Here is a 25,997-nt window from a genome sequence, read left to right as displayed (position 1 = left end):
CACATGGACCTCAGGGATCAGCCCCAGGCACAGAGGGGGAGCACAAAGCCCCCCATCCCACAACATAACTCTCAGGTTTAGGGAGCTCACTTGGCTGTGCCTGGTGCCTCCAAAGCCTCCATCAGACCTGCAACACATTGCACGGACGTGGGGAAGGGCCGGTAACCCAGTGCCTGTCACCAGGCCTCTCCCAGGGACCGAGGGGCCCACACACACCTTCACTTTGCCCGTGCTCTGCAGGATGTGCACCAGGGCAGACGCCATCTCCTCCTTGGTCTTGGCACTGAGGATGGGCTCCAGGGCTGCACACAGCCCCAGGTAGTGGTTGGTGATGTGCTCGGCAAACTCCTTGTACATCTCCATGGGCAGGATGGTGATGGTTTGGTATCGTGCCTTGATTCGGATCATGGGCCCAGGGCCCTTGCCACCCTTCGGGTTAGGCGTCACCACTGGGTACCACTTCTCCACGAACTGCCGCCCAGCTACCGAGGCAGCGGGCAGGCTGACCAGGCCCAGGTAGCTGTTGCGCTCCTTCTTCTTCTTCTTGTCAGTCTCCCGGTACAGGTGGACGGTGACCGTGCGCAGAGGTGGCAGGTTGTGGAACTCAAAGTGCTCGCCCCAGAAGACATTGTCCGTCTTGAGCTTGCCCGTGGTGCGGGCATAGAGCACGTCGTCCAGGCACAGCTCACACAGGTACTTCTTCTTGGCGGGCAGGTCCTTGGCCTCGATCACCCACAGCTTAAGGATGTGCTCCACGCGCCGGCTGTTGTCCTGCATGTGCACACGGGGGCCTGGGGTAGTCAGCTGAGGGTGCTACCTGCCCCCCAGCCAGCCCAGAGCCCAGGAGAGTCTTCAGATCTGGGAGCAGTTCTGAAGGTGGCGGTGGCAGGGGGCATCCAGGCCCTGAGAAAGGATGGGGTGGGTCTGACAGGCACCAGCTCACTGACTTTGGGCAATGGACTTAATCTGAGCTTCAGCTTGCATTTCTATAAAACAGGACTGAAAAACCCCATCTCGCGGAGTGCAAGACTGGGTAAAGAGGTCACATGATGCTTGACACCTGGCAGGTTATGGAGCTGTTATCAGCTTTTCCTTAGTTTGCTGGTCTGTAAAGTAACTTAAGAGGTGACCTCAGTGACCAGGACTCAGCCCAGGCCCTCAAGTCAGCTAGGGAGATGGACACAGAAGCAGGGATCATAGTCCAGGTCCCATGATCTAATGGGAGGGCCCAGGGACAGTGGGAACAGAGGGCATCAACCTGGGCCAGGGGGGCTCGCCTAGAGGAGGGGTAGGCGTCTGCACTGCAGTGGGACGGATCAGCAAGGATCAGTTGGGGGAAAGTAGGGACAAGGGTTCCAGGCAGGACTCCAAGGGCCCAATGCTCATTTCCCCAGCCCAGACTCCTCGGTGTACAGCTGCGAGAACAGACGCACACAGCCCTGTCCCTGCCTGGCCAGCTCAAACTCCTCTTTCTGAGGCCAACGATATTGCCCACCCAGGCTCTGACTCTGTGCAGGCTGGGCCCCCGATCCCAGCCACTCCGCAGAGATCCTTCCCTCCTGCTTCCTCACTTCTGAGTCTAACCACCATCTCCAATTCTCTGGCAAGAGGGGGTGCAGGCCTACCTTGTTGGGGTGGACCGCTCGCCGCAGGTTCTCCATCCACTTATCCCGCTCGGCTGCAGACCGGCAGGAAAAGCACTTGCTTCCTGACGATGTTGTCACCTGTGAGAGGCGGGCAGGCCAGTGTTACAGCAGAAGGGACCACAGCAAGGCCGGACAACGATGCAAGATCTCTGAGGCTCAGGGGACTGTGGCCGCCAGGTGTGCACAGCCTCAGGAAGGAGGCAGGATATGATTCCTACATGTCACATTTTGCAGGTGGTACGCTGAGATGCACTGTCCCAGAACAAGTCGGCAGCAGGCAGAGAGGCCCAGTCCTGCACCAGGTGGCTCCTGGTCCTGGCACCTCACTTCTGCCTCAGCGCCCTTCTGTCCAGCAGGAAAGCATCTTTCTGACTCTAACCTCCCTCTCCCTGAGATGGGGGAGGGAAGGAATGGGTGCCTGCCCAGGCCAGGGGGTGATGCTTAACCCAAGCATAGCTTCCCTAGAGGCATAACCACAGGTGCCAAGCAACGGTGACAACAATGATGGTAATATAAGCCTGATACTTTTTGTGCCAGACTGGAGAAATGAGAATTGGGCTGTCTGGGTGTGCCAGGCCCTGGGGTCCTCCTGCCTGGAGCCTTGACCCTCCTGGTTGACTTGTACCCATCCTAGGGCCCAGCTCAGATGTCTCCTCCAGGCAAGGGAGCCTGGACTAGGCTGCCCCTGCATCCGGCCAAGGGCTCTCCAGGGGAAAGCAGACTTTCACCAAGCATTCAAGGGCCTGCACAGATCAAGCCCAGCTAGGCCAGGAATCTTTTTTTTTTTTTTGAGGCAGAGTCTTGCTCTGTCGACCCGGCTAGAGTGCAGTGGTGTCATCCTAGCTCACTGCAACCTAAACTCCTGGGCTCAAGCAATCTTCTGCCTCAGCCTCCTGAGTAGCTGGGACTACAGGTGTGCGCCACCACTCCTGGCTAATTTTTCTATATTTTGTAGAGACAGGGCCTCTCCTCTCTCTTGCTGAGGCTGGTTTCGAACTCCTGACCTCAAGCGATCCTCCCTCCTCAGCCTCCCAGAATGCTAGGATTACAGGAATGAGCCACTGTGCCCAGCCTAGGCCAGGAATCTTGAACTGGAAATAGTACCCAGTGGGCACGAGGTGGGGGGCAGATGCCAGGCACTATTCTGTTCTGGGGGTACTAGGAGGTTGTCACACTAGTTCCCAAATGGCTGCTTTTCTATTACCAGGCTCATTCTTCTACCAGAGAGCTACCCTAATTAAGCACAATTGTTGGGGGTGGAAATCTTCCCAGAAACAGAAGCAGGAAGACAGTATGAATAACTGGAGAAGCAATTAGCAACTCCCGGGAACACCTGCACCAACAGCAACCCCAGTCCTCCCTTGGGCTCAGCCTTGTCGTGTGACCTCTGACACCTTCTTGCCTTTGCTGGGCCTCAGATTCCCGTATGAGGGACTGGACAGGTAACCCCAGGTAATAGTTCTGCTAGGGTTGGTCATTGGCTCTCTGCTCTCAAGCCTTGGGTCAAAAGAATGCTTGCGCAGGAAAGGTTTGGGCTCTCATTGTACAGAGGGGGAAACAGGCCCAGAAAAGGGGGGACTCTCCACTATCTCACACTGCATTCGGGGTGAGCAGGCTCTGAGACATGTGATCTGGGGCTTAAGCAATTCGACACAGGCTTTTTTTACTCACTTTCACACACAGGAGTCCCCAGCAGCTTCCCTTGTTAGCTTGGAGAACAGGTGCTGGCCCAGTTCCAAAGAGCCCAGAGAGCAGGAATGACACCTCCCCCCACCCCCAGCTCCACCTGGTCTCTTAGGAGCCAAAAGCTACAAGCAGATTCCAGTCCCCTCCCCCATGGTGAGACCCACCTCAAAGCAGTAGTCCTGGCCTAGGATGCTGCTGTGCACAGGCTTGATGACCACCTCCTCCTCCATGCTGAGGTCCAGCGCCTCCACTGCGCTGCTGGGGCTGAGCAGGGACTCGTGGGAGCGAGACTCCTTCAGCCTCGGCATCAGATGGGACCTGGGGGGGTGGGCAGTAGGCGTGTGAGGCTGGGCCTGCCACCGCTCAGGACAAGCTGGCTGCCACGCCCCACCCAGCCACCCGGCTCCCCTCCCTGGAGGCAGTCACTCCTCCTCCCCACTCCCGCCTCCTTTCCGGCTTAAGACAAACTTGGGGTGGGTGTGTCACAGAGACTCGCCAGTCCCTCATCCCCGCTGCAGGAGTCTGGGTAAGGGGCTCTGCTTCTGAGGGAGCAAGAGCAGAGGATCAGGTGGCCACAGTCTGGCTCCTGAGCCACCCCAGAGACCCACAGGAAGCCCACCTGAGCCAGGCAGCCATCTAGGGCTCTGGAGCCTCTCCCACCTCCCCTCCCTTCTGCCTTGGTCCCTTCCCAAGACTGAAGCAGTCACCCTGCCCCAACATTTATCCAGGATGCCACTGCTGACAGCCCTTCCTCACACTCTGTCCCACATGACCAGCCCTATGTGAGGCAGAAGAACCACAGGACCCCTGCCGCTTCCACCTCACAGATGAGGACAGCGAGGCTCAGAGCAGAAGGGACACGGTGGTCTCTGCACAGTACCCAAGTTGCCGAGACTCAGGCAGGGTCCACGTCCACAGGCACAAAGAGCAGAGGCAGTGGATGCCACCTGGTACTCAAATGGAGCCTGGGCATGGGCTGGCTCCCACAGACCTGCCCTTGGACCTGGGCCCACGGCTCAGCTGCTGTGCCCTGGCCAAGTCACTTCCCCTCTTTGAGCCTCGGTTTCCTCAGCACATCACGGGAAAGGCGCTGCAGACGAGACCTGCTCCAGGGCTTGGTAAAGTCCACTTCAGAGAGGTGAATGTTTCTCTCTAGTGCCAAGAGCACAGAGCCATGCCCTACGGGAGCCCCCGCCCCCCGACGCTGGGCAGAGAAAGGCCTGAGGACCGGCTGGGCCTGCTAAGACAACCTCTGGTGTGGAAGCTGGACAGGCTTTGTCCCTGCTGTCCACGGCCCACACCCCTGGGGCTCATGAGGAACCGGTCCTGGCTTGGTCCACACGGGCCTCCTTCCCCCTCTGCCTTCCGGCTCCCGGCCTCCATTGGTCCAAGGGCTGCTTCCACCATTCTCTCCCTGCCTCACCAAACAAAGACCCTACCTTAGGCATGCTAAGTCCTGGGCCCTGACCTCAAGGGACTCACAGCCTGGCACGAGTCATCAGACACTCCCCCACAGGGCACACCCCATGTGGACTCACGAATCCAGAGATGAGCTGGAAGGGCCCTGCCCAGAGGGCTTCACAGGTTGGCAGAGGCCACCCTCCCACCCCAAACTCCACATCCGCAGGGCAACAGTCCTCTGGGTGTATGAGCCCTTCCCGGACCTGGAGTCTTATGCCAGATGCTGCAAGGAGTCAGAGCTGGAAGGGGGACCCCTGCCTTTGGACACCCACACAGCCCAACCAGGAGACCCAGCTGACCTTCTCCCATTGCCACTCCACACGCAGCATGAAGCTGGCCTCTGAGAGCTTGAGGAATTTGGCAGAGCCAGAAGAAGGCCGTGGGACACGCTGAAGCCAGGTCAGAGCCCTCCCAGACTACCCCGGAACTCCCGCGTGGAGCTTCTCGCCGTGGCCTCAGCCCACGGGTACGCACAGCTTGCGTGCCTCTGCTTCTCCAGGGCTCTCCCTGGGATGCCCCAGCTTACAAGGGTGCCCCATGGCCTAGCTACCACGCCATGCCAGTAGGTACAAGAACAGGCTTCTTCCCTTGATGGCCCAAGGTCCTGCTCAAATGACCCAGTCCCCTCCCGTCACCCTGACCTAGGCCGTGAGTGTGTCTGCCTTCCCCTTCCACCTGGGCCACCTGCCTCCCAGAGCAGACTCTAGGCCTCCCTCCCAGATGGGGTTCGTACCTCAGTGGAAGAGACGCCCTGCTCCAGATGCTGGGGAAGTCACCCCATGTAGGAAGGGCTGTGACCCACACGCCTCTGGGCCTGACGTCTGAGACCCAAAACACAAGCCACAGGCCAGGACGGGGCTGTTTTCTGGCCCAGCCTGACAAACCCTGCCAGGTAAGGATTTTGGGAGCCAGGGCGGGTGGGGTGGGGACCCAGGAAGTACAAAGGGAGGAGCTGGTGCCGCCTTCTGCCTGGGGCACCTGAATGAGCTGGCTGGGGAGAGGAAAGGGAGGTGTGGCTCAGCCGACTGGGCCTGCCCAGGGTCTGCCCACGGAAACCCAAGGGGACCCTGGTTGTGCAGCCCCAGGAGCTCAGCAGGCCCAGGCCAGACCCCTAAACAGCTAGACCCTGGAGCCTGTGGCTGCAGAACTCCCCCCTCTTCCTTTCCCACCATCCTGTCCCACAAGCATGCTACAGCCGGCCTTAGCAACCCTGGGTAGGGTCCTAGTGGAATAGAGGGCTGTGAGGAAGTTCAGGGCCCTTAAGATATCCTGGAATGGCCTGGCCCACCTGACTGCAGCTGGGCAGCCTTGACCTTCGCCACCTCTCTGAGGGCTTCTCCACAAGGGGGGACATGGAACAGAGGCTGCATCCAGCCCTGCAGCACAGGCTTATTGGGAGGAAGAGGAACAGGGAGGGGGGCAAGGCAGGGGAGGCCCGAGGCCTGACCTGCAAGGTCTCCCAGGCTGCTCCTGGGTGGTGGGCCTGGACTCTCTGACCCATGTTGTATGTGCATTCTCTTCCTGTTCAGCCTGGAGGCTACCTGCTACCCCCTCACCACCAGGCCATGACACAAGACCCTTGGTCCTTACCCCATCTGGGTCCAGGAGGAGCTGATCTGCTGTGACCCTGCCAGGGTGTGCACATGGTGGTGGCTGATAAGATGACTAGGGCTCAGAAAAGGAAAATGCCCATTTGGTCAATTCCCAGACCCAGCAAGACATCTCACAGCCTAAGAACCACCACTCCAGGAAGCCATCCCTGTCCCACGCCCGCAGAATCCCCGGGCCACTCCACACTGGGGACTGCCTGCCCCATCATTGCCCAAGGCAGCCTCTGCCCCGCCCTGCCTTCCTCTCACACCAGGCACTGTTGGGCCACTTCCTTTCTCATCTCCAGCTTCTGCCTTGCCAGGCTGGGCAAGCTCATCAGAGGCAGGCAAGGAGGGAGCCGGGCACCAAAGACTGCCCAGGCTCAGGAGGGCAGTGAATGGGCACGACCCCCCCAGCTGGGAAACCAGGTGAAAGGAAGTGAGCAGCCGCTGGTTTCTGCCTTGCTCCCGTTCCACTCCCAGGAGAGGGGTGGGCACCCAGCCGGTCGCTTCCAAGTCTCTTTTTTCTTTTTCTATCTATTTCTTTTTCTTTTTTTTTTTTTTTTTTGAGACAGAGTCTCACTCTGTCACCCAGATTACAGTGCAGAGGCATCACTGTAGCTCACTACAACCTCCAACCTGGGCTTAAGTGATCCTCCTGCCTCAGCCTCCCAAGTAGCTGGGACCATAGGCACACACCACCACACCTGGCTAATTTTTTCTATTTTTAGTAGAGAAAGGGTCTTGCTCTTGCTCAGGATGGTCTGTCTGAACTCCCAACCTCAAGCTATCCTCCCACCTTGGCCTCCCAGAGTGCTAGGATTATAGGCGAGAGCCACTGCATCCGGCCTCTATTTTTATTTCAACTGTACACAGACCTGCCAAGAGTATTCATCTACCCATTTTACAGAGAGCTAAGATTGGTTCAGGGAGGAGCAGTTACTTCGTCTGCCCAAGGCCACCTGCCAGGATGGGGATCCAGGTCAGTTTGTGAGCCCTGCCCACAGCTGCCTGTGTGGGGTGGGACCTAGGGGCTGGTGCCCTTGTACGCAAGGCCTCTGCTGTCCCCCCGGCCCCGAATCAGGTCCCTTCCTGCTGCCCACGGCTGGGGTGGAGAGAAGGCGGCCCAAGTGCATCCCTCCCCTCCCCAGTGCCCAGATCAGTCTCATGACGGCTTCCCTTTGACCTCCAGTGGTCCAGGGAGACCAGAACCTTGGTCTCCATGGGAGGGCAAAAGGCCTTCTTCACCTGGGGGCTCCACATCCACAGCCCAGGTCTGAGCCACTTCTCACGACAACCTTGCCATGGATGCCGTGTGACTCTACTGGGCTCAAAGAAGCTGGGTTGCACATCTACAACAGAACCAGGTCTCAAACCAGGGCTGTGGGCTCTCCAGGCCTGCCCCTCCTCAGCAGGCAGAGCCGGCAGCCCCGGACAGGTTACCCTGGGCTGTGCGCCACATGAACCATCACACGCCCCCTTGCAGAATCTCCACAAGCCCCAGAGGCAGATGCTGACCTCGCCCCCACTTCACAGGGGAGAAGCTGAGGCCTGCTCAGAGAGGGCAAGTGATGTGCCCAGGGTCATATCTTTTTTCTAGTGTCACTCCCACACTCCAACCCCTTGGATCCATTTCCTTTTCTGAGGAGGAAGGATTCTCGCCTCCAACAGAAGTGGCGAGCACACACTGAACAAGGGCTGTAAACACAGGATCTTCCGGGGGAGGCACCTCCCAGGCCGGGGCCAGGGTTGGGGTAGGGTTGGGGGTTCCTCTCAAGGCCACATGAGATTCAGCTCCAGCACTGGAACTTGGCATTCTGGGCCACCAGCTGGGGTCCACCCCCTGCAGGGGCCTGTCTACTGGTCTCCCCCTCAAGGATCACAAGTCTCTCAGGCGGATTCCCAGGCGCATGGCGTCCCCTCTGCCCAGACGTCACCTTCCCCTTGTCCTGTCCAACCTTCAACACCCCGTATCAGTGCCCCTTCTTCCACGAAGCCTTCCTAGATTCCCTGAGCAGACAGCAACATTCATTAGACTGGGCTGGAAAGGCCTGTCACAGAACTGTCTCCTTGCCAGGCAGGGGGCTCCTACTAGGTCTGGCTCAGCTCCAAGATTCAGAGCCTCAGAGTTCCTGGACCAACACCCGAATACCCACGCAGTCAAGATCAGCTAAGCCTGGAGTAGGCAAGAGGTCAGCTGGGATGAGGATAGTTTTCCCTGGGCCCACAAACCCAGTCGGTCACATGGTGGTTCCCTTGGAGATGGGACAAAGAGGTCCCAAGGGTGGGTTGTCAGGGCAGCTGCCTGTTCAAGGCCAATTCCCAAGAACATCACCCGATGTTCACTCCAGAATCTCTGGGAAATGTCCCTGCCCTTGCTTTGTCCAAGTATAGGGAGCTCCCTCCATCTCTCAAGGTCAGGGGGCTTATCCTACCCTCTGGCTGTACCCTGCCCCCCACAGCTCCAGCCCTCTCTGAGACCTTTCCAAACACGGCAGATTCTTTAGTCCCAGGGACTAGAGGTCCTGGGTCCCCTGCCCTTCCCTCTTCAAACTGGGCCTTTATCTATACCTTCCACAGCATGGGAGTCTCACAGCTCTCAGGAAGGGGGTGAACCCGTGATTCCCAGGTCACACATGGGATAGCCAAGGGCCCAGGCAGAGAGACCTGCCCTGGTCTCCACTGCTATGGAGAGCTAGTCTTGGCCCGGAGGGCAGTGGGGAATGGGTGTCTCCCTGGCCTTCTCCTGTCTAAACCACAGCAGCATCCTCCACCGGGCATGTCCCTCTACCCAGCACAGCCTCACTCCTGTTCCTCCTCTCTCCCCTCACAGCCTGTAGGATAATCAAGTCCCAAAGGGCTCGATCTGGTGTCGAGCCCTTCCTGAAACGCCACCCACACTATGCCCTGGCAAGCAAGCTAGACTCTCCTCCCCCAGCTGCTCCCTGACCAAGCCACGAACCCCCACCCTCCGGGGAGCCTGTGCCCTGCTGTTTCTTGAGCCTGTTCTACCTTCCCTCCACTTCTCTGCTAATCCCTCTACTTCTCTGCTAAACAAAGTCCTTCCTTGTCAGTTTTCACAGCCCAGCCCAACGCTGTGATGCTGTCCCTGGTCTATGTAGACAGACAGAGCACACTGTGCCACCGAGCCCCACCCAGTGCCACAACTGCCCACCTGTCTCATTTAATTCTCATGACAACCCTGTTAGGAGCACGGGTCAGAAAGGCGAGGTGACTTGCCCAAGTGGGATCTGAACTCAGTTCAGTGGAGTCCAAGACTAACTGCATTAGCACAAGCCACGGCCTCTGCCTGGCCTTTTGGTAGCCCCAGAGGTGGCCCAAGGAAGCAGGGCAGGGAAAGGTCCACAGCCAGCTGACCTGCTCGCTGGGACTCACTCACTCCAGGCAGGGAAGGAAGGGCCAGGGGCTGCTGGGGTAGGGTGGCCCCTGCCCAGGGTCCAGGAGCCGTGGGCACGGCACGGATGGCTGTCGTGGGAGAAAGAGCCAGGCCCCAACAGCAGCTCATTGTGAGGGCCTAGAGCAGAACAACAGGACATTGTCCAGGCTCCTGGGGCACAGCCTTATCTGATAGCCTTCCAGCCAACCCACAAGCTGTTTTTATCTCTGGTCGGTTTTTCTCCAAAAGGTTAGTGACACAAGTTCAGCAAATTCTCCATTATTTCAAGGAGGGAGGGGACCCAAAAACAAAACTTACAATAATTAAAAAGCTCAAAAAGCTCTACTTGACACAGCGAGGATGCTCCTAGCTATGGGTGCGGTGAGTTGAGAGAAGGGTCGTTTAGGTGGGAGAGCAAGGGGCTCATGGTCACCCTCCAAATCTCAAAGGTACAGGGGGAGCTGCCCTGTGTGGCCCCAAAGGGCACAGCTGAGAACAGGAGAGGCCAGTTCCAGCTTGGCCACTGCTGTCCCAGATGGGCCAGGCTTGTCTGGTTTTAGAGAGTGGGTACCCTGTCTCTGGAGGTGTGCAAACAGGAGCTAGGAGACCCCTCGAACACATGCTCTGGAACGCCTGCCTGACTGCTAGGGGGTTGTGGGGCAAGGGCCAGGCAGTGCCCCCAGCCAGGCAGAGAGTGAACCCTGGGAGGAAACACACACATGCCGGAGTATACAGTACAGAAATGCCACTGTGGCAGGAACAGGCAAGAGGACAGAGGGCCTAGTGTCAAGGGTGCCCAGCTGCAGGAGCAAATCTAGTCTCTGCTCCTTGTGAAACACACAACTTTGAGTACCTTAAGTCATTCAACCTTCTAGGCCTCAGTTTCCCCCATCAGTAAGTGGGGATAATGACATACCTTCCTCATAGGGTTGCTCTGAGGATCAAATGAGACGGTGCAGGTGAGATGCTCAGGAGAGCAGGGGTGGGTGCCAGCATCTACCATCAGCCACTGGTGACTGTCCATTCTTTGTCTGTCCTACTCACCCACCTCACTGCCAGGCGGCATGTTAGGAGCTGGGGACACAGCCGTGAACAGCACTGATGAACAAAGTACACCCTGTTATCCAGCTAATGTTTCGAGGATAGGTTGCTCTTCTGACATATGGACTTTCCAGGCTGTTCCCTGTTCCCTTCCCCCAATGACTCAAATTGCTTACTTTCTCCATGCCTCAGTTTTCCCCATCTGCAAAATGGGAACCAACCACATCAGCCCAAATGCTCTGGGATGCCTCAAATTTTTTATAAAATGCCCTTAATTTCTTAAAGTGAAATGAAAGGAGAAGAGAATATGCCTGCAGGCAGGGGGCAGAACTTTGGCCCCTTTGCCAATGACTACCAAGCACAGCAGTCCCCAGCCTGTCTTCAACCCATACCCTCATGTGGTCCCATGCCACTGCCCACTGCCCCAGCCAGGCCTGGAGAGGGGAGAAATCCTGGACAAGGTTGTCGCATAGAATCGGTGCCCACCTGAAGGTGGCAGGACCTGCTGGTTCTGGAGTCAAAACCTCAGCAAACTCTCCGGGCCCTATCAGGTCAGAACACGCCGATCCTGCTTCTGCCCATCCCAGCCAGGCAGGCCCAAGGGGCTGTGCTGGAAATCTCTGCCTACACGGGAAGGAGATGGAGTCTGGACACAGCCCTGGAGCGGAGCGGGATGAGGGGCCGATGTGCTGGGAACCGAACGGCAGCACATCAACAGGGCAGCACCCCGCCTGCCAAGCCCAGCAGAGCCAGCTCTCCCCAGGCCCAGCCTTGCCCTGCTGGCCTGGGAACTGGCTGCTGAGAAGGCCAGCATGCACTCCTGGCCCAGCTGGGGTCCCAGGGGGGAGGAGAAGAATGCAGCCGCCTGTGGCCCCCAGGGCCCTGGGGAGACAGAGTCTGTCCTAAAAAGGCAGGGAGGTTGGCCCCACTGCCTGGGAAGGCTTCCGGGAATGACAGGGCTGGAGGCATGGTTCCTCTCAACCCAGGGTACCCTCAGGCCAAGGCAAAGGGCAGGTCCTAGCAGAGTCGTCATGATGTCCCCTACACACACTGAGCCCTGGGCTGGGAGGCAGGGAGTCACCTGGACTCCTGCCCTCACTCTACCCCTGGGAGCCTGTGTTTCCCCCCACACCATAGGGCTGAGCTGGCAAAGAGGAGGGTCCACACCCCGGCAATCAAAACAGGAGGATGGGGTAGCTCATTACTTGCTCTGGCTACAATGCAGCCTGGCCTCCTGTGGTGCCCAATATATGCTGACCAAATGAATGACACTGTGGTAGCCTGGACCCAACAGCCACTTACTAAGTACCTACGATGTGCCCAGCTGCATGATGGACATTCTTACCAAAGCACACACATTATCTCATGGCACAAAGGCAGCAGCCCCCAGGGGAGAGGGAGAGCAGGAACTCCAACTCAGGTGTGCTGAGCCCTGGCTCACGGGCAACCTTTCCCATACACCCCTCCAGTTAATCCAAAGGGTTCCATGAAGGAAGCTTTAAAACACACTTGATCTTACTAAAGTGGAAACTAAGGCTTCGAGAGAGGGAGTGACTCGGCCAGGTCACGTGGTCCAGAAGTGAAAGCTGGGGTCCTACTGGCCTGACTACCCGCTGTGGGACAGTCCTGGCACCTATCTTGTACTGAGCCAGGCCTGGAGGCCGGGCATCCAATCAGCCTAATGTCCCAGCAAGGGACCATCCCTCTTACCAAGGGAGTCCTGGGTCCCTATCTTGGCTCTACCCTTAATCTGCCTGTGACCTTGGGCCTACCCACTCGTTCCTTGGACCCAGACCTGAACAAGTTCCCTTCCCTCTCTAGGTGCTGTTTCCTCACATGATGAGCTACCTCAGAGAGAGCCACAAACCCCCATGCCAACACCCTATAACACAAGGAACCATACGCTATCACAGCCCTAACATCACTACTGCTAGCAGGCTTGGAGAGTCCAGGGGTGCGAGGGGTGCTGGTGCTGAGTCCTCACCAGGGAGGCTGCCTTCAGCATCTGCCAGACCCCACCCCGCCCCTTCCAGTATAACTGTACTGGCCTAATGAAGTTTTCAAAAGACATTTGGGAACACATTTACCTTTCCACATCTTATTTCTTTTTTAAGGGGAAGGAGGGGGTGCAGAGAGAGAAGAAACAAAAAACTTTCCATCTAATACCCCAAGTCATTCTGCAGCCTGAATAATTTTGGGTTTTTAATCAATAGCTGTCAGACTTGTCAAATTACTTTGGGGACCACAAAGCAGTTTTTAAACATTCATAAACCTCAGTAGAACAGTGAAGTGCCCTGAATTTTAAAAGAAGAGAATCTAAGGAACTCTCATTGACTAGGATGAGATGTGGGCAAATCGAAAGTGAGCCGAGGGCTTCTGAGAAGGAACAGCTCTCCGGCTCCTCCCTGGTCTCCAGAAAACACTGCCAGGCTTGGCCTGGCCTCTCAACACTTAGGGAGGTGACAGCTCCTCCCCTCCTCAGCCCAGAGCCTCCAGCACCCCTGCTCCACCCCCAGCCACACCTGCAGCAGCCCAGGTGCTTCCAGACTAGCGCCCTTGGGTGCTCTCAGACTCTCTCTCGTGCCTACTGCCTGGCCCCAACTTCTCCACTGGGACCACTCAGAGAATGGTTCAAGACCCTGGCCCAGGTGTTCCCCCCTTCAACTCAGTCTGTAGCTGTCTCTTCACACGTGAACACCCCACACATCCCCTTGGTCTGACTGATCACACCAAGTGTGGGACTGGTTTCTGACTAGTTTCCCCACTCCCACCAGGGATCGTAAATATTCAAGTGGATAATGACAAGGAAACAAAAACAATGAATGAACTAAAAATCAAGTATTTTCCATTCCCCAGGAAGTGGGCTTCCCTTCTGGCTTATCTAATTACTCCCAGCTCTCCACCTCCAGGAAGCCCTCCTTGGCTCATGCCAGCCCCTTCCACAGAATGTGGGGGGAGAGGCAGCATCTTCTCCCATCTCATCTCCTTCACCCAAGACCTGGGCGCCATGCCATGTGGCCTCCCGGGATGGTCCAGGCCGTTCATGTTAGGGTGACAGTGTGATCTACACACTGCCTTCCTCCCGCATCCCTGGGGACCAGGCCCTGCCTCAACCAAGGACCAGCCACTTGGTGCACAGCCCCAGCTCCTAGCACTGTGCTGGCTGGATGAGGTAAGGAGGTGTCCTTCCTTAAAAACACACACACAAACAAAACTCTGTGACCTTGGTCAAATTAATTAACTTGTGTGCCTCAGTTTTCTCATCTATAAAATGGGGATGACACCACCTTTGATTGCAGGGGTTGCCTGACCAGCAGTGAGCTCTCTACACACTGCCCTGAGATCAGCCCTGGCTGCTCCCCTGCCCTGCCCAGGCTGTGCTGAAACTGCCTTTCCCTGGGCATTCTGTCCCCTCCCCCAGCACTTCTCTGCATGTTCCTGGCTTCTCCCTGGGCCAGGGACATTTCCAAGATCCCTCCCTTACCCTGTGTAGCCGGCAGATTCTCCCTGCCTCTCCCCACAGCTGAGCTCTCAAAAAGCCTCTCTGCCAACTGACCCCAGACCACCTCGCCTGCTCCACCCCTGCCCCAAGAGCAGGCCACTCAAAGACCCCCAGTGAAGAAGAGAAGGACACAAATACTAGACACTAGACTCCAGTCCAGATGCTCATCCCCAGCTTAGCTATCTTGTCCATCCCAGCCATCACTCAGGGCCTCCTCCTTGTTAGCAGTCTGACCTCAGAGAGACAAAGCAGCAAAGACGTGAAGGGAAGGAGCGCTGAGCAGGGAGGTTGGCCCTGATGGGCCTCTCCTGCACCTCCCCTGTCAGATGGGCCGCCCTAACGTTCCCCACCCCCACTCCTGGGCTGAGTTAATCCAGCCGCCCTTATATAGTTACTGAGCGCCTCCAGTGTGCCAGCCTGGAGGGCCGTGGCCCTAGGGATCCCGGCTGTCTCTTCCTCCCAAAGCCTGAGGTCTGGGAGTCACCATGGGGCATCAGAGCTGCTGCCTCTCAGACTGTAACTAGGAGGTGGCAGCCAGGAGCGTTCAATAGCAGCAGAGCAGCAGGAGACGGTGGCTGCCAACAAGCCACGAGCTACCAGGGCACTGGCATGGGCAGAAACATGGAGAAACAACGTCAAAGAAAACCAGGCATGTGGCTGCCAAGTTCCTCCTGCCCCTAGCGACCGTGCACCAAAGCCATCTGTGGCCCATAAGTACCATACCACCACACCACAGCTAGCACACCTGGGAAGTGCAGACCCTTGCGCAGCTAACTACAGTTAAGGAAACTGAGGCTCGGCGATCTCAAGGGGCTTCCCCAAGGCCAGATTTCAGGGCTCGCCCTTTTCTCCCACATTTCACACTGGCTGGCTTTAGGTTAAGCTGGCCCTGTCATTTGCCACCTGGCCCAAGCATTTCCAAGAAAGCATGAACTTAAAATCCAGCTTCCAAGGTACCGGTCCAGCCATGCCGGCTCTGCTTAGCCTCAGCTAGCTCATCTCACCTGGCTGCCCACCTCTGCTCAAGGTGCAGCACTCCCAGCAGCTGAGCCTGCCTTATCCTCTATGCCTAGCTCAAAGGCTGCCACCACTTCCAAGAAGCCCTCCCAGCAGAACTGACAACTCCCTCCAGGGTTTGCCCCTGTGCACCACCCTCCAATACACAAGTGAGGTCAAGTAGCTTGATTAAAGTCACAGTTCACAGGCACTAGGGTGGGGCAAGATGCCTGGCATCTGGGTTTCAACTCCAGACTCTTCACTGTCAGTGCCTCAGGTTTTCACCAAACCACAAAAACTGTGTGATCAAATGCTCCAACTTTTCAGTAACAACAGGAATCCTGGATCGGCAGAACTGCTCCGAGCCCTGCCTTTGTCACCTCCTCGGTGACTCTGGAACATGGTGAGAAGGACACCTACTGGTAGGCAGTCTTACCCGCCCCGACCAGACCAACAGGCACCAAGTCTTGGCTGTAACAAGCCAAATCCTTTGATTCCCCAGAAATGAGATACTTCCCTAGTAAAGACTCTGCCACACCAAAGTGACTGGGCTTCTGACAATTGTTTCAAGTATTTAAGCTGGAGCCAAAACACACCGCTGGCCTAGACTCAGCCTTCCCAGTCTACCACCCCCTCCCACCCCTCCACCCCACCCAGGGGAGCTGGGTCCCATGATTAGGGAGCGGACACAGGAAGGGAGGAGAATGAAAGAAAGTCCCACTGGGGGGCTGGGGCAGAGATGACATGGACCCCAAACCCCAGGACAGCCCCACCCAGCCAGCCTAGGGTTGGGCGACTCAGAGCAAAGGCCAAGTTTCTCGGCTCAGAAAACTTTTCAGCAGTTCCTGGCATTTCCCGGTTCTCCACGACAGAGCACCCAGAGGCCTTCGGCGCCTGCGGAAAGCAACAACTGACAACGGTTTCCTCTCACTTTAAAAACGAAAAACAGCAACAGCACTCTCCTTGGTTTTCCACTTTTGGGCAGGACTATCCTAATTAATTACTTCCACCTTGGGCTGGTGGTGGATGTCCGTGCAGAGACACCACGCCTGGGGAGCCCGAGTCCCTCCCAGGATCTGACACCTGTGACAGCCACTCTCTGCCAGTGCCCACGGCCGCCCAGCTCATCCAGGTCTCCCTGGGTCTGGGGCTGCCTCAGTCTTTCCCTTTTTCCCAGCCTCCCTCGTTCCAACCTCTGCTTAGGCCACTCACCATCCCTCAGCGCAGCCATCGGGCTTGCCGGGCTTGGGCGGGGGAAGCCGAGGGGCGGCCAGCCAGGCCCGCTCCCCCCCACTGGCCCAGCCAGGCCAGCCCTGCTCTTCTCCTAGACACAGCACTCCAGCCCAGTCCGCTGGGACTAATCATGGCTAGTTAAACAAAGGCTGCGTTCCAACTCTCCATAATGTGCTTTTAAAGGGCCAGTGTCCCACTTGGGCCTGCCAGGGACTTAAAGATACAGATCCGTTTTTCTGTACAGGAAACAGGAAAACAAAAAGACAAAAAACAAAACCCCAAAAGTCATGATTAGATTAGAAGCCTTGGGCGTCTAGGGATGATTTTAGACAAAATGAACAGTAAAACTCCAAACTTCACCTGAAGGTCCCAAAGAACCCTAAAACAAAAACAATGAGGCCAAATCTCAAGAGGAAGAGCAGGAATGGTGGCCCTCTTTGAAAACTCAGTCTGCACCAGGCACAGCACTTAGCACTTTATAGCAGTGTCTCCTGATTCCTCACAGCTCCACGGGACAGGCACTGCCACTGCCCCACCTTCCGGATGAGGAAGCTGAGGTCTGGCAGAGGCCCAGCAGCTCCCCAGGGTTTCAGCGCGGGTCACCCATACCAGCTCCACCAAAGTCCCATCCTTTTCCCCACCTACCCCCTCCCTAGAGGTCCAGCTTTGCCCACCCTGACCCCAGCCCCACCTGGTCCACACCCCAGCACCTTTCCTTCATGAGGAAAAGGAAGAGGGTAAGGAGGAGTCATCTAGCACAAGGGCCCAGCCTCGGGGGTGTCAGCCTGAGCCTCAAACCCTGTGAAGTTGGTTCTACCTTTTCCTCCATCTTCCAGATGAGAAGACTGGAAATCATGGCTTCTGACACAACACAGAAGGAGACAGACAAATGCCAGGGAAAAGCGAGGGCAGAGAAAAATGAAGGAGCGGGAGGGAGGATAAGGGGCAGGAGGCAGGTGTGCCAGCCTGCAGGGGTGGGGGCACTGCACCCCCAGCTCTCAGTCCCTTCCCAAACAGGCTGCATGGCCAGAGGCAGCTGAGGGGAACTGAGGCAGGAGGCAGCAACTGTCCAGGCAAGCTGGCCAAGACCCCCCTCCATGGTCCACAGGAATGGGGGCTCTCCTGGGGCCCCTAGGCTCCAAGGGTGGGCAGGGCCTGCCCAGCTGCTGGAACAGGAGTGGGAAGGAGACCAAGGAAGGAGAGATTTGATTGTCTGCACCTCAGTACCTGGTCTAAGAAGTCCTCCGATAAGGGTGGGCCTTCCTAGCACCCGGAGTGGCCGGGCACGCAGTAGGTGCTATGCGACTATCCTCTATTAGAAAATCCAAGTCCAGGTGGAGTTCTCAGGCCCAACTCTACAGGGGCCATGTCGTTCAAGGATTTGGCAACCTCATTCTGTTTCTACAGAGCCTAGAAGTCAAACCAGTTTGAGGTTGTGTAGCCTGATGGTTAAGAACACAAGCTCTGGAGCCAGACTTGAGTTCAAATCTGGACTGTGCCATTTGTGACCTGGGTGGTCTTGAACAAGTTAAGTCATGTCTCTGGGCCTCCCTCAGTTTCCTCTTCTGTAAAATGGGCACAACAATAATAATGGTATTAGTATTTTCCTCACAGGGATGCAAGGAGGATAAAGAACAAAGCCTGGGAGCGAGCACCTAACAAAGGCCAGTCTTCTGCCCCAGGACGTGGCAGGAGGCACAAAACAGGAAACTAGCTTCCTGGGTAGTGACCCGGGCGAGTCATTTCTTTCTTTGGGTCGCAGTTTCTTTCTGTAAAAGGACCCTCAGTGACTACTAGGCAGGATTACCCTCTGCCACCTCTCAAATGCCTGCCCTTCCTCAGAAGGAGCCAGGCCAGAAGGTGATAAAGACTGAGGAAGGCTGGGCTCTGGGCCAAATCCTTTGAAGCCTGAAAACACCCTGCCTGGGCCACCCAGCCCCAGGCTACGTGAGATCTGCTGGGTAGGTGGAGAAAAGCGAGGCCCCCACATGGGCCCCTCAGCAGACAGCAGAAGGCTTCCACCTCTCCAGGTGGGCCCCCACTCAGCCTTCTCTGGGTCTCAGTCTACACCCACTCCTCAGATGTGGACACGGCGTGTGGTCCAGGTGAGCTCGCTTTGGGGAGTTCGACATCAGCCGTGAACGCCACCCACACACCTGCTGCGCAGCCTCTCCAGGAGCCAGGTGCTCCTGTTGCCACAGCATCTCCAAGGCTTAGCCAGGTTCAAGGCCTGCCTCATCCCACCTTCCCGGTACCTAATGCACCTGGCGTGTATGGGGTGGGGGTGTGCCGCATCAGAGGAAACAGGTGGTCCGGAGGCAGGCAGAATGCCCCGGAGCTCTGGCAGAGCATATGGCCACTATTCCTGAGAGGCAGTGGGAGGCCCAGGTGCCTTAAACCCCACCACTGCCACCCCACCACAGGGCTCATCAGTCAGTAAGGGGAGGCCTGATCTGGGGGTTTTGCAGGCCCAAGTGACAGTTCTGGTTGTGTTACTTAGCAACTGTGGAACTCTGGGCAAGTCCTTGCACTTTCCTGAGCCTCAGTTTCCTCACATATAAAATGAGGTAATACACCATCCTCTGTAGGTAACATGTAAAAACAAGGGTAAGCCAGATGCAGAAAAAGCATTTAACAAAGCAACTGGGAACCCAAAAGACTCAAATATCTGAGTGCCATTCATTCAGCAGACACTGAGAACCCACCAGAGGTCCTTCACACCCTAGGCTGTCCCCAAGCCAATACATTCGACACTCTCCTCAGAGCCAGCAAACCTTGGGGAAGTAAAGGTCCTGACCACCAAAACGTTCCGTAGAAAAATCTCAAACAGTGCTCGCTTTGGCAGCACATATACTAAAAAGTCTCAAACTTCTCCAGAAGCCAAAGCCAGAAAGAAGCCTTCCAGAGAAATGCCATTAGTGTAAAGAAGTCTCACTCCGCTCTGGGAAAGACCCTTGGAGTAAGCCAGGCTCCAGGATGCTCTCATGTAGGAGCCCTGGACTCAGAGAGAGACTGGGGCAGGGAATGGGGCTGGCAGGGAGGGGACGGGGTCCGCCACACAGCAGGGTTTGGAAAAAGTGAATCCGAATCTGCTAAGGGGTTCTGCTAGGAAAATTCTGAAGCATACCCAAACCTGGGATCCGCTGGGTAAACCGAAGACCCCGTACACCATAAGCCCTCCCATCTTCGGCTTTCCAGACTGGCCCAGTCCTCACCAGTGTCTCTGCCCACTGCTGCCACTGCCGCTGCCTCCAGGGCACCAAAGGCCTCGGTGATGCCAGAGCCAATCATAGTTTCTGCCCTCTCCTCACTCCCTCCCTGAACAGAGGCCACCCCACTCTGGCTTTCCTCACACCCACCGCTCTCTCACCACCTTTTCTCCAGGTGTCTGCGTTCCTCAGGGCTCTCTTCCCTCGCAAAGCCCTTTCCTTCGGTGAGCTCATCCACTCCCCGTAGCTCTAAATACCTCCAGTGCTCACGACTCCAAATTTGTCTCTCCAGCCCTCCCCTCTTCCGAGCTCCAGACTGGAGTATCTAAATGCTGGCCTGACATCTCCTCTTGGACACCTCACGGAACTTCCAGGCCGAAACGTCCAGACTGGAGAGTGTCTCAGTGGCAAAGCCTGGAACCCTCCCTTTCCCTCGCTTTTAAAATCCAATCTATCAGCAAATCCTGCTGCCACCCCCTCTGAAATCCCTGGCACTCCTTTACTCCTCTCCTTCTTCCCCCAGCAGCCACAGTCCAGACAGCACCCCCACACCCAGCACATCCACTTCCCCCCACCTCCACCAGGGAGTCAGTGAACCCTTAAGGAATGCAAATCAAATTATTTAACTCCCGGTGTTAAAAGCTTTCAGTTACTACCTATAGCACTCTGAAGAAATCAGCACTCAGAAGTTGGCAGGAGTGGCCTGTCTACACTCTGACCTCATCCAACAATGCCCCTCCCCCAGCTTCTGCTTTCCTGCCTCAGGGCCTTTGTACTTGCTGCTCCCCAGGCCAGGAGTTTTTGCTCTAGCCCATTCTCCCAAAGGTGGGCTTCTGGCATCTTTTAGAGCTCGATCCTTCCTGACTGCTCAATCTACAACCAGTTCTGCCCTACCTCAATTGCTCCCCAGTGAAACACTCGGCCTGTTTCTTCATAACATCTTGCTCATTCAGCTAGCAAATATTAAGCACAAACTATGTGCCAGGCACTATTTTAGTTACTGAAAATACAGGTGCTGAACAAAGCAGACAAAAGTCCCTGACTTACGGCCAGGCACAGTGGCTCGTGCCTATAATCCAAGCACTTTGAGAAGCCAAGGCAGGAGGATGGCTTAAGGTCAGGAGTTGGAGACCTGCCTGGGCAACATAGCAAGACCTCTTCTCTACAAAAAAAAAAAAAAAAGCAAAACTTAGCCAGGAGTGGTGGCTTGAGCCTGTAGTCCCAGCTACTTTGGAGGCTGAAGCCAGAGGATCACTTGAGCTCAGGAGTTTGAGGTTGCAGTGAGCTATGATGACACCACCGTACTCTATCGAGACCTTGCCTGGGGGGCAGGGGGTGTGTGGAAAATCCCTGACTTACATTTCAGTAGGGGAACTTCAGCAATCTGGAATTATTTTGTTTCTCCACTTATTTAGTCTTATCTGTCTCCCCCACCAGAAGGTAATGTCTGTTGTATTTCTGTATCCTAAGAGAGGGTTTGGCATGGGGGAAGAGCTCAGTGAGTACCTATGGAATGAATATGCAAAAACAAAGACCAGGGTGGCCGAAGAACCAAACCCAGAGAGACACAAGAAACCCAGATTTATGTCTTCAATGCCTCTCCCCAGGTAGATAAGGAAGGCTTCGGTAACACCCCAGCCTGGTAGTCCCAGCCCTTCAGGGGAAAGACAGACACTGGGGGTAGTTTTGTTCAAGTGCTGCAGGCCTGAGCAATCAGGGAAGGCTTCTTGAAGAGGTGAGATCTGAACAAGGCCACCCACACTCCCCTCCCAAATCTAGGGAGGAGGAAAACAAATTTGTGTTTTAGAGCTCTGATGTTCTTTGCTCTAGCAGGAAAAAAAGAAAAACCCTTTTACTTTTTATTAGTGTCTGGATCAATAAAAGTTTTAGGAGTAAAGCTTCGCTCCTGCAATACTAACCACGAGAGAGACAGACATGGATTATTAAATCTGTCTCAGAGAGGCAGCAACTCTCAACTGGGGTGGCACAGGCACCCAGCAGCTTCGCCCTGGGCCCTCACTGGCTCTGCAGCCAGGGGTCAAGGGCCCTTGCTCACAGCCTAGGTCAGCAGCCAGGCTCCTGGACAGCCACCTCCCAGGTGCCCCACAGCCTTGCCTGCCTCTGCCTCCTGTGCTGTGCCCTAGGCCTTCTCCCCAGCCCCCCACCCACGCCCAGACCTGAAACTCCTGGAAGGCAGGGCTTGGTTCCCAGGAGGAGCCAGTCAAGCAACCCCAGCCCCCACCTTCACTTTTCCTCCCAAGCCCCTGAGAGAGTCCCCCATTCAGTCCCCCAGGTCCAGCTGCGAAGGGGCCTGGGTGAGCCGGCTGTTGACTTTTGCAGCCCAGGGAGCCCTGCTCCGACTTCAGCTTGGGTTCTGGGCCAGGCCTCCTAGGAGAAACAGCCGCTCACCCTCCAGCCCCAACCCACTCCCATCAGAGGCCTGGCTGACACCACACCTGGCTGGAGACCCACCTACCTGGGAGGACATTTCCTAAGCCCCCTTCCTCCCTCCAGCAGAGCCTCGCACGGACCTTTGTGGCAGGAGCGAAGGTCTCTCCGCTGATCTGGGTCTGGGTACCTGAGGCCTGGGAACCAGATCTGGCTTCCAAGGATGGCCGGGTCTCCACTGAACAGCCCCTCCGGCCCGGCCCAGAATCTTGCCAAGGTTGTCACCGAGGAGTCCGAGGCCACAAAGGCCCATTCCCGAGGGTTGCGTGTGCCCAGGCCAGATCAGGGGGCCTCTCAGCCAGGGCTGGCATCTAAGAGGTAAGACCACCAGAGCTTCCCCTTCCTGCAAAGCAAATGCTGAATCTGTGTCTTCCCCGTTGAAATTTCAAAAATGACTTAAAAAACACAGCAGTGACAACACTTAGAGATCTCTAGGTCCTCCAGGAAACAAGTGGAAAATTACAGTCTTCCATACAGGTAACCACATGGCACAACCTGCTGGTCCAAGAAATCTAGAAAAACTCCTGAAAGCAAACAATTGCTTTCACCTACCAGTGCAGGCCCCACCCGAGCAAAGAGCTCCGGGTCAGCAAAGTGGGAGGAGCGAGCCCCAGCCCAGAGGTCCCTTTCAGGCTCTTCCCCTAAGCTGCTGACTCCGCCCAGGGTCATATTCTGCCCCAAGTCCCACCTCTGGGCCTTTGCACTTGCCAGTCCCTCCATTCTGCCCGGGCTCTAGGCACGGCTGGTTTCTCCTCTTTCTGTACTCAGATCAAAAGTCTCCTGGCAGAAGAGCCCTCCCCAGACTACTCTATCTAAAGTGGCAACTCCCACCCCCACCCCCACCCCCACCCCCACCCCCACTCTGACGTTATCGCCCTGTTTCATTTTCTTCATAGCACTGCTCTGAAGTCATCTTGTTTTTCTTTCATCCACCAAGAGGAGGTCAGGTCCATGAGAACAGGGACCTGTTCGCCCGGGTAAGCCTAGCACACCTCGAACCAGTGCCTGGCACAAAATAGGCACTCGGCAGATGTACTGAATGAATGAATGCATTTTCTTGCTGGTCGGAGACTGTGTTAAGCAGGACCGGGGTTAACCAAAAGGCTTGGGGGCGCGCCAACGTCACCTCTTCCCTGCCCTGCTGGGAAAGCATTCCCGACTCCCATCAGGCGACGCCACGCCCCAAACTGTCCCCAGGCCGGAAGCGGCCGGCCCACCCCCAGCCCGCCCAGACCCCGCGGCCCTCGCGGCCCTCCCGGCCCGACCCTCCCCAGGCCCGGCGGCGGGTGACATTCCGCCGCCAGCTACCCCCAGCTGCAGCCACTTTCCAATCGCCACCCGCCGCTGCGCTCCGGGACACGCTGAGCGCGAGGAACGCGCGGGCCGGGGCCTCCGCCTACGAAGCCTCCTCCCCACCTCCGCGCTAGCCCGTGACCCCGGCGGCCCCGACAACAACTCTCTTGCTGGCTGCACGGTGGCCGCCGCCGCCGCCGCCGCCTCGCGACGGCCACACCCCAGGTTCATCTGGCTCGGACCAGCGCACCCCAGAGACCCACTAAGGCAAGCACTCTCCCTCCCTCGCATTTCCATTCAAACATTTTTATTATTTATTTATTTTAATCCCACCCCCCCCCCCCCAAACATTTTTAAAAGCAAACACAAACTGAGGTCCAGACAAGGCCAAGCGTTTGCCTACCAGTCACCTGGGCAGAAGGGCCCAGCCCCAGGGGAAGCCGGGCTCCCGACTCCCCCACCCTGATTTGGGACTAGACAGCCTTCCCCTTGCTGGGAGGCCACTAGACTCCCAGGCAGCAGTCCAGGGTTCAAGTTTCCGCCCTGAGGCGGTTTTCTCTTCTGTAGGAAGAAGCATCAGGCTTGGCCAGCAGGGCAGAAGGAGGAAGTTCAGTGCCGGGAGGGAGGAGACACGCTGGTGAGCAGCCCAGGTGCTCAAATGGGCCCAAAAGCCTGGGGGCAGACAGACCACTGGGACCACTGGGCCACCCCACCAGCTCGCCTGGAGGTTCATCCTTGGATCTCACCGGGCCCTCACTGAAACACAAATCCCTCTGGGAAGGGCACACCCAGCCACCCAAATACTTTTGCCTGGGGTCACTCCCTTTCCCATCCCAGTAGAGAAGCCACAGCACTGTTTCCACTTACGGAGCCTCTACCACAGGCAGGGCATCATACCTCCTTCCCCTGCGGCCACTACCCAGAGGGGCTAATCAAACTGCCTTCACCATGGTGCTGCTGCAGAGCTTCCTGGTGCAATGGGCTTGGGGAATCTGACCCCTCACCGTCAATACAGGTGGACAGAAGTGCTGGGAGGGCAAGGGCCACTGCCAGGCTCCTACCCAGCTCCTTCCCTCTCTACCCTGAGGCATCACAGGCCCTAGGTCAGTCCATGGCAGTTGAAGTCTGCTCCAGCGCCACAGCACACAACCACTGAGCACCTACCAAGCAGCAGGCTGTGTCAGGCACCTACTGTATGCAGGCACACAAGACTGTGAGATTTTCCTGTGACCCCCAACCTGGAAGGTCCCTGACTCACTCCATCCCTTGCCAGGCCCTAGGCTGCTGGTTCAGTGCCATTCTGGGCACAGGGGATCCTATACCACCCATCTGCCCACATCTGCATCTGTCCCCCAAAGCCCAGAGGGCTCCCCTGCTCCCCCTAACTGCCTGCAAGGCTTCAAACCAGAAGTGCACTAACGGTGGTCCTGTCCCCTTCCTTCTCAGAGGTTTTTCCTACAAGCTTTCATCTCAGTTCATCCAATGTCTTACTAAAGTTTCCCATCAGGGGAGAGGTGAGGATATAGTCTCAGAAAGGTCCTAGGGCCAAAGAAACCCTTCTGGCCCCAGAGCATCCAAGGCAACAGGGAAGGAGGAAGCAGAGTGCATCTTCTGAGCACCACCTCCAAGCACCTCGTCTAGGACGCGAGCTCCAAGCCAGGCCTTCTCCCATTGATTTCATGATCATGGCAACAAAGAGGCAAGGCAGGCACTGTGACCACTTCACAGATGAACTCAAGTCCAGAGAAACTAAGTCACTCACACAAGTTCACCCAACTACATCTAGAAGTAGGTGTGCCTCACCCCACACAATTATTTACACCTATTGCTCATCCTCTCTTGTTTTCTCTCCCAATTCTATTAATAATATTTCTTCCTCCTGGAAGCCTTCCTAGATTTCCCCCAGTCAGGAAGCCATCTCCTGCTGATAGGTCCACAGTTCTAATATCTTGTTATAACAAAACAGGGCCCTATGACAGGCCTCTTATGCTGCATGACAGCTGTCAAACGAGGGGGTCACAAGCACAGGAAATAAGCCTGCATCTGGGGGTCTGAAGATGTCCATCCCAAGTTGGGTGCCCACACTCACCAGTTGTCTGACCTTGAATAAGTTACTTCCTCTGTACCCAGTAAGCCCCAGTTCAGAAGTCTGCATAACCTCTTGCAGGCTCCTTTCAGATTCATCCTTAACATACAAAAGTACCAAGTACATAGTGACCATTCTTGGCCACATGTAGCTGGGGGAATTTCAGAGGGTGCCCTGATCCAGTCACTCCTGGTTCCAGCACCTCCCGTGACCCTGGCCATCCACGGAACAGGCCTCCCTGCCCCCTGCACACTCCTCCCTTTCCACCAGTGCTAACCAGCCACAAGGCCCTCCTTTCCCCTCTTCCCCACGCATGCCCTGCCCTGTCTCATGGCCACAGCTTTGCTTCCTCTAGGGTCCCCTCCTAACCCTATTTCTAATTTTCACTCACCTTTCAAGGACCAGCTCAA

The 25,997-nt window shown here is 56.5% G+C and overlaps 1 protein-coding gene across 4 annotated transcripts in view; it reads right to left on the bottom strand.

Annotated features, from left to right (window-relative positions):
* Positions 1 to 25,997, bottom strand: part of DAB2IP (DAB2 interacting protein) — a 188,439-nt gene that overhangs the window by 23,823 nt on the left and 138,619 nt on the right. For all 4 annotated transcript variants that reach the window (XM_069476743.1, XM_069476742.1, XM_069476746.1 and 1 more), the window contains 3 exons: positions 3,497 to 3,650; positions 1,626 to 1,724; positions 217 to 771 (listed from right to left, as the gene is read on the bottom strand). In XM_069476743.1, coding sequence (XP_069332844.1) covers positions 217 to 771; positions 1,626 to 1,724; positions 3,497 to 3,650 — 808 coding nt within the window. The remainder of the gene's footprint in view (positions 1 to 216; positions 772 to 1,625; positions 1,725 to 3,496; positions 3,651 to 25,997) is intronic.

The sequence above is a fragment of the Eulemur rufifrons genome, chromosome 7 (genome assembly GCF_041146395.1).
Source record: "Eulemur rufifrons isolate Redbay chromosome 7, OSU_ERuf_1, whole genome shotgun sequence".
NCBI lineage: Eukaryota > Metazoa > Chordata > Mammalia > Primates > Lemuridae > Eulemur > Eulemur rufifrons.
Note: the sequence above shows the minus strand (reverse complement) of the source record. Positions and strands in the feature narration are given on the sequence as shown.